The 7,893-nt window shown below is 41.3% G+C and overlaps 2 protein-coding genes across 2 annotated transcripts; one reads left to right on the plus strand and one right to left on the minus strand.

Moving 5' to 3' along the window:
- Window positions 1-79: 79 nt before the first annotated feature.
- dnajc8 (DnaJ (Hsp40) homolog, subfamily C, member 8) lies at window positions 80-5,127 on the plus strand. The gene is made up of 9 exons (XM_061665678.1): window positions 80-660; window positions 1,060-1,161; window positions 1,255-1,311; window positions 1,405-1,471; window positions 1,576-1,670; window positions 2,664-2,735; window positions 2,824-2,915; window positions 2,996-3,071; window positions 3,160-5,127. Exons 1-9 carry the CDS (start codon window positions 586-588, stop codon window positions 3,277-3,279), a joined length of 756 nt encoding a protein of 251 aa, XP_061521662.1. The 5' UTR covers window positions 80-585; the 3' UTR covers window positions 3,280-5,127.
- Window positions 3,066-7,850, minus strand: si:ch211-81a5.8 (uncharacterized protein LOC560648 homolog). The gene is made up of 4 exons (XM_061665679.1): window positions 7,751-7,850; window positions 7,389-7,653; window positions 5,838-5,925; window positions 3,066-3,803 (listed from the first exon to the last, which is right to left on the minus strand). The coding sequence occupies exons 2-4, from the start codon at window positions 7,604-7,606 to the stop codon at window positions 3,663-3,665; spliced, it is 447 nt and encodes a 148-aa protein (XP_061521663.1). The 5' UTR covers window positions 7,607-7,653; window positions 7,751-7,850; the 3' UTR covers window positions 3,066-3,662.
- Window positions 7,851-7,893: the final 43 nt, after the last annotated feature.

The following is a 7,893-nucleotide window of genomic DNA, read 5'->3' on the forward strand; positions in this document are numbered from 1 at the left end:
AGTTCACTTTTCTCCCCACACACCTACAAAACAACTTGGGGTCCAAATTTGTACAAAAGCAAAAGTCTTTCGCTAACGAATTTCACAGCTAATTTATGAAAAACACTTGCAGGCCATGAATAAATAAAAATAATAATAATCAAATTCGTGTGTGTACATCGATAGGGCGGGTTTACATTTGCTGACCAGCAGGAGGTGCTGTATGACAGCCATTCCAAGTATAATGGACCCTCTTAAGTATTTTATGTTTTCCGAAATTCAATTCAATTAATAATGCATTGTGCAATATCATGAACCACTGTCTGTATTAGCTAATGTGTATCGAAAACCGACAATTCGGCAACCTCGTTTGATGACTGAACATGCTGCAGCACACCATACACTGACTCCAACTCGTCCCATACTTAAGAATATGATGTAGGTGGTAATTAAAAAGCAGAGAGCAGCTCTTAATTTTTCGTGTGAGCGTGAGAGGTCCAAGGACGCTCCATACAAAAAGTAAAAATAACGTTAAATATGGCGCATGTGGGGCGTGAGCGACGTGATGACGTACGTGGTTAACGTCCGACGTCAATCGGGACGAAGATGGCGGCGAGCGGCGGCGGCGGCGAGCCTTCTCAGGCTGGGTCCGATGATTTATTTCAAAACTTTTACACGGAGGTATGGTGGAATGGAGTTGCCATTGTTGAATTTGTCGTCGTCTAAACAACACGAAGCATGTAGAGCTTTTGTGTTCATGGGTGCAGGCCGGCGGGGCCTCGCGCAAACGTGACTAAGCTAGCGACTAGCTAAACAGTGCTAACGATGGGGTAGTCTTCAGTTGTGAGTGTTTCTGCATCGCAAATGATAAGTAAGACTTGTGTACTGTTAGGTTTGCATGCGTATGTTCAGTCTAACGAAATGGTGCAGCGCCGCCTTGTTTGGGCACGTTTGATCATGACTCCGGTCACCGTTGACAACACAATGGATATTTTGGGAAAACGTTTTATATAGTTTGTTCTCTGGTGAGACTTAACGTTCTGTTGTGGCGTAAACGCATGTTTTAAATGTGTATTACAGGTGAAGCAGATCGAGAAAAGAGACTCTGTGTTAACCTCCAAGCAGCAGATCGATCGACTGCTCAGGCCTGGCTCGTCCTACTTTAATCTAAACCCCTTCGAGGTAGACATGCAACCTCGCTGACGGTCTCGTTTCTAATTACGTCCTTCACGCATTTTATTGTTCCAATTCCTAAATGTTAATTCGCGTATTTAGGTGCTGCAAATTGATCCGGATGCAACAGATGTCGAATTGAAGAAAAGGTTCAGAGCGGTAAGTAAAACACACGTTATTAAGTTTGTCGTATTTCATCAAGCTGCAGTATTCTATTTTCATCTTCCTTACTGCAACTCCCTTTATCACTAGTTATCCATTTTGGTCCATCCAGACAAAAATCAGGATGATGCAGACCGAGCACAGCAAGCATTTGAAGGTATGCGTTCTCAAAGTAAAACATTGTTTTCTGTTTCGCCATTACTGTGCCTGATATCAGTTACAACACTTGTACAGGTTTAAATTTGTTTGTGTTTATTGTAGCGGTGGACAAGGCGTACAAACTCCTTCAAGATCCAGACCAGAAGAAGAGGGCTTTAGATGTAATTCAGGCAGGAAGGGAATATGTGGAGCACATGGTAAGTGGCCACCCATACTAACCCAACATATGTCAGGAAGGGTTCTGCTGTGTACTTGGGCGACTGGCCTCCCAGTTCTGAGGACCGGGGTTCAATCCCCGGCCCCGCCTGTGTGGAGTTTGCATGTTCTCCCCGTCCGTGCCTGCGTGGGGTTTCTCCAGGCACTCCGGTTTCCTCCCACATCCCAAAAGCATGCATGCTAGGTTCATTGAAGACTCTGAATATCCCGTAGGTGTGAATGTGAGTGCGAATGGTTGTTTGCTTGTATGTGCCCTGCGATTGGCTGGCAACCAGTTCAGGGTGTACCCCGCCCGCCTCCTGCCCGATGATGGCTGGGATGGGATCCAGCACGCCCGTGACCCCAGTGAGGAGAAGCGGCTCAGAAAATGGATGGGATGGATAACTCTACCTCCCAGATGTTTAGTAAAAGGCATTTAAGAAAGTTTCACTTTGACCAGACAATTTGTAGCAGTAAGCATAATTCTGGTTGGATTATTGGACTACTCTTCTCGGTGTAATTGGTAGAATTCATTGATTCACATTTCATTCGGTTTCTTGACACATAACTGCCTTTGAGCATAGTCCACAAAGGTTTTAGTTGAGGGCTTTTGGAAGGCCTTTGCACAATTCCATTCGAAAACCAGTTTTGATGAGTCTTGCGTCATTATCCTGCAGCAACACCCAATTGTGTCAAAGTTTCAACCTTGCAGCTGTTGATTTGAGATGAATTTGAATAATTTGGCATGAACATTTTGCCTTTGACAAGACATTGAAGCTTCAGCGCCATTCATAAATCTATTTTGGCTGCTGTATGTATATATTTGAGCAAGTCTATAGTTTTGACCCTGACCCTGAAAGCTTGAAATGAATTCAAACTTAAACCCAATTCTTGTTTTTAGAAATCAGTTTAAAAAAAAAAAAAAAAATTCATGCCCATAATTGTGTGTACTACAATTGGATTTAGTTATCATGGTCATCCTTTTTCCACTACAGGTAAAAGAGAAAAAGAAACAGTTAAAGAAGGACGGGAAACCTCAACTCGTGGAAGAGGATGACCCTGAAGTTGTAAGTGCTGTCAAACTCTGCCTGTGTTTCAGTCAAACCTCTGTTTGTATGTAGTGGTCTAGAAGTAATGTCTTCTTTCTTCCACCAGTTCAGGCAAGCAGTGTATAAGCAGACCATGAAACTATTTGCAGAGCTTGCCATTAAGAGAAAGGAACGAGAAGCAAAGGATATGCATGAAAGGTAGGTCAGTGTCAGTGTTGCATGCTAGGGGGGGGGAAAAAACAAATTGAATATTCACAACTTGTTCCCTTCTCCTGCAGGAAACGGGCAAGAGAGGAAGAAATTGAAGCAGCAGAGAAAGCAAAGCGAGACAGAGAATGGCAGAAAAACTTCGAGGTAATTTTACTGTTTAATAGTATGTAGTTTAGTGCATGTTTTTGTTGTTGTTTAACCATTTTGGTAATCGTGTGATAACACTTCACAGGAAACAAGAGATGGCCGTGTGGACAGTTGGAGGACGTTCCAGGCTAAAGGCAAGAGCAAGGAGAAGAAGAACCGGTCCTTCCTCAAGCCCCCCAAAGTAAAGATGGAGCAGAGAGAATGATGTAAAAATGGGACTTGATTAACTTAAAACCTGATGTTTTCCATACCGTGTACCCCTTATACCCCCCCCCCTCATTCACACGTTCTTGGATTATACCTGCCTCATGTAAGTAAATAGTACAGCTTCCATATCTTAGGAAACAACCAAATGGTTGGTGACATTTTTTTTATATACATAAAATAAAAGTTGGTCTTAAGAAGCCAATCTTTTTTGTGGTGTCTATCACTGTATATGTCCACATTGGCAGCTACTTCACGATGCTGCATTTAATGTCATCTTGCTGCGGTTATTTTGGCATTTGTGTTTAAATAAATGACAAGCCATGTAAGTGGAACTTTTTGTCAGCTGGCTCCTTGTTGTCAGTAAAGGGGTCATTCAGTGGTTCACATGACGTTGCACTGGTCTCCCCCTGCTGCAGCAGATGTAGTCACACCTCCAATCACACCATCCAGACTGAGGCTCTGGAAGGCTCCAAAGAGAGAATCCTCCTTTTTCGTTGCTGGTTTTCTGGTCGTGGTTGTTTTCTATATGTAGAAGAGAAGATTATCAACAACGGACTGAAATAAAATGCACACAGCACCAAACGTAAGGAAATTTGTCTTTTTGGGGGGGTAACAATGCTACTTGGCAATTTATACTGTTGTTGAAAAGCCTATTATTGCCAGATTGTGGCTGTGTATGGTTAATCCAACACGCTACTGGGGGTCTTGATTGTTGAATTAGCAATGTTTTCAAACTTCAATCAAGTAAACAAGATTCAACAGATAAAAGCAAATTTTGCTCTTTCGGTATTGGCACAGAAGGTTTGCCAATTTTTTCTTATTTCTTAGACACAACCCACAAATGTGGCATTTAAACAGGCTAACCAAAAGCAAAGAAGCATTGTTACAACAACGAAATCTATAAAATTCAAATGTCTTTACTTTTTGTGCTGTTTACATAAACTACTCATAAGAAGTTAGGGACGCTTTCAGGTGAACCTAAACAGCACAATGACTTTAACAGGTCAACTTTATTTGAGCTTTAAACTTTTGAATGCACATCCATTTTGCACAACTTGCTGTTATCTTGTGAACAGCAACATTCACAACAGGTGTTTGATCCATGAGTGGCCCGATACATTTCCTGCTTCAATTAGAATTGGCATTTAAACACTCACCTAAACATCCAACATTGTCATCTTGTGTAAAACAAAAGACATCGTAGATGTTTAAAGTTCTTAGAGGTGCTTTGTGCCAGTCCAATTCTGCCATTTACTTGTTTCGCCTAATGTTGGAAGTATCTTGCGCATATACGGGATTGGGAAACTTATCAATACATACGGTCAGAACTGTAAGGACAGCACCAATTCTCATGCGTGTACACAGGATTCCACACACAGGCACAGGACTTTAAGACAAAAATCTGCACATGTGGGTGTAAAGCTCAGCTAGCACAGTACGCCATCCATCCAGACATTATCTGAGCCGCTTATCCTCACAAGGGTTGCGGGAGGGCTGGAGCCTATCCCAGCCGTCATCGGGCAGGAGGCGGGGTACACCCTGAACTGGTTGCCAGCCTATCGCAGGGCACATACAAACAAACAACCATTCGCACCTACTGGCAATTTAGAGTCCACAGTACGGTAAAAACACAAAATTCCCCGCACAGGTGCAGCACCTAATTTAAAAAAAGATATATCTACAGTGGTGGGAAATGCCAGAAAAGAATTAAAGGTCCCATTTCGCTTACACTTGTAAACAATTCCAGGCATAACATCAGTCCTACCAATCAGAGAGGAGTGCATTTTTGTATTCAAATAACATAATGTATTTGGCATGCAGTACTTCTGTATTCTCCCGCCCGGATGATGCTCAAAAATGAATTTGTGATTGATGTTTTTTAAGAATAAATTGTTTTGTGACCGGAACTTGCTCTACCTCCCATCTCCGTTTCTTGGACTTGGACAATTTTTCGGCTCCAAAAAACCTTTAGAATTCTTGATCTTACAAATCAAATGATTTATCCAGAAAACCCCATTTTTTTACCTAAATTTCATAGTCTTGAGGTGTTGGAACCGGAGGACGGGACCCTGATTCCATGTGGCCCTGCCTGTGGTCCCAGTTAGCCTGACCTCAGCGTTTTCCCGACATCAACGACACCAAACAATTAATCAAAAGTAACTCACCACTGTGAAGCCTCAAACAAGACTTTCTCAGAGGGAAGTGATCGCCGAGCTAAAACTGTCTAGCATTGTCATGAACAGAGACTGGAAGAGTCACAGAAAGGCATGGATGTGAACGTTTGTTGGAATTTTCATGGATCAAACACCTGTTGTACATTTTAAAATTCAGTTCCATATAAGAGAAGAGCAACTTGTGCAAAAAGTACTGAAACATTGAACAGTTGTACATTTGCATTGCAAAGTTTCAAATTAAGTTCACCTTCAAAAGGGTGCACCGATAGTGCATTTGAAGTTCATCTTAAAATTTCACAAGTCGAATATCCCAAACTTTTTTTTTTTCTTGGAGTAGTGTATATTTAAATTGCATTTTTCTAATTAAATAATGCCCACGCACCCTAGGCAGGCAGTGATGGCTCCTGAAGTAGGTTTTCCTGACAGACCGCTCCGCGTTCTTCTTGGCGAGCACGGCCTGTTGTCGTTTCCTTTGAGACAAACAGCGGCATTAGGTACAGCACGTGGCCAAGCAGATTATTCGTGTGAGCAAAGTCCTCGGTAAGCCAAGACTGTCTGGCCAAATGTTTCAGCAAAGTCACCAATATAAATAACCTTAAGCCAGTCGAAACTGCAACTCAGAAGGCTGGTGTGGCTGGTTAACACATCACAGCAACACCATCTTAATCCCATGAGACCATGGATGTACGCTGCCCCCTAGGGGTTATGACTATAGGAGCTATTTTGCAGATTTTAAAGCGATTTTTTTTTTTTTTTTTAACGTGTTTTTATAGTATACCGTACAGGCAAGTTGGAATCTAGTTGCACGCCTTTAGTGTAGTACCACGCTTGTACCACAACGTGAGGTCTACTGGTAGAGATGCAGCGTATTTAGGAGCAAGAAGAAGAGGCAGAGAAGGTTGGCAACTAGGCTCCAATAATCTGTACCCGCAGGGCAGAGAGTATATGTGTCATTTTCATAGAATTTGATCAATAACAGTAAATACGTCACTGAATTTCCTTTTGAAAAATCACGACATTTTACTAATATGAGTACAGGTATTTGAATTATTGCACTTATCGTTCAAACGGTAATAACTGTTCCTGAGGGGAAAATCAGATGTCAGATTCTAAGGAAGGGGGAAAGGTCAAATACTCGGGCTGAGAAAAGTAAGTTTCCCCGCCCCAGTCAAACATTTTGCCCAAAAATTGGGGACTATAATTATGCTTGGTGAACATTACAACATATCAGAGGGAAACATTTGGTGGACACAACAGCATCATTGCTTGTCTTTTATTCATAAATTATATTGTAAGACAATGTATCCAACTAGAAATTCAATCTTAAGGAGTATTGGGGCCATTACACTACAAAATTAAAGTCATAATCATAAAAGAAGAGTTGTATATTTGATTTTAAATAGTTGCATATTTTTAAGATGGCATTGTATATTTTGATATTTGTTGACAAGACACTTTAACATCAAAACAATGTACTGTTTTCTCGTAAGATTTTAATCTTGTGGTCTATATTTTTCTTTTCAGTTTGGCTGTTATGCTACTTTAAAATCCAACTAAAACGCCACAAACGTTGAGTTAAGTTTGACTATCACAACAAAAATGTAAGGGAAAAAAAGAGTTGATTGATATTTGTTAAAAATACGCTTCATCTGGAAAAAAAAGAATAATAAATAAAATGGACTTATTCTCATAAGATTAGAAATTAAATTTTGCAGTGTATTTTCTTTCCTGTCGCTGTAAAATATTCAAATCAAAGTAAACATTTAAATCTGAGAGCAAAACCATTTTTTTTTGCTGTTGTTGTCGATTTCCAAAATGGAACTTCCGCAGTGAGGGACGGATGTTATCCTTATTCACATTCAGTATATAAAGCAGAATTATATGACTCAATAAATAACGGCTGATCACCAATGTACAACTTGGACCACTTTACCTCTCTCTCTTCAGTTCAGCCTGGTACACTCTGAGCCAGTGTGAGTCTGGAACTTCCTGCCCTGTGCAAGGCATACTTCTCCGCCTGCTGATGCTCCTCCGGCGCGTGAAGCTGCTTCTGCGGTCCTTGGCCCCTTTTGGGGGCAAGCTGCTCTTTCCAGTCACATACGTGCTGGTGAACTGCTTGAGGGGGGCACCCAGTGACAAGATGGAATCCATCCTCCAAAGTGTCGCCTGTTTCCTAAACTGCTTTGCCAATATTTCTCCTGTCAATGGAAAGGAAGAAAATCATTAGAGTAACACGAGTGTCCTGCAGACTACCTAATTAGCAATCCGAAACGTTTTCTAATAAGAATAACACACCTATAAGTGGTATGTATACGCCCTCACAGAGCACATCCAATGTATCGCTTTGAGCTGAACTGAACCTGGTCCATTGATTAATTCACATCCAATAGTCCAATGCTTGAGTGTGTGTGTGTTAGTGTATGGGAGTCTCCTTTTAA

The sequence above is a fragment of the Phycodurus eques genome, chromosome 20 (genome assembly GCF_024500275.1).
Source record: "Phycodurus eques isolate BA_2022a chromosome 20, UOR_Pequ_1.1, whole genome shotgun sequence".
Taxonomy (NCBI): domain Eukaryota; kingdom Metazoa; phylum Chordata; class Actinopteri; order Syngnathiformes; family Syngnathidae; genus Phycodurus; species Phycodurus eques.

Coding starts and splice junctions, on each gene's coding strand:
- dnajc8 (XM_061665678.1), top strand. CDS start 586: ATGGCGGCGAGCGGCGGCGGCGGCGAGCCTTCTCAGGCTGGGTCCGAT. Junction 661..1,059: donor TTCAAAACTTTTACACGGAG/GTATGGTGGAAT, acceptor TGTGTATTACAG/GTGAAGCAGATCGAGAAAAG. Junction 2,916..2,995: donor GCAAAGGATATGCATGAAAG/GTAGGTCAGTGT, acceptor CTTCTCCTGCAG/GAAACGGGCAAGAGAGGAAG.
- si:ch211-81a5.8 (XM_061665679.1), bottom strand. CDS start 7,606: ATGGATTCCATCTTGTCACTGGGTGCCCCCCTCAAGCAGTTCACCAGC. Junction 5,926..7,388: donor GCTGAACTGAAGAGAGAGAG/GTAAAGTGGTCC, acceptor TTTGTCTCAAAG/GAAACGACAACAGGCCGTGC. Junction 3,804..5,837: donor GCCATCACTGCCTGCCTAGG/GTGCGTGGGCAT, acceptor TTCTACATATAG/AAAACAACCACGACCAGAAA.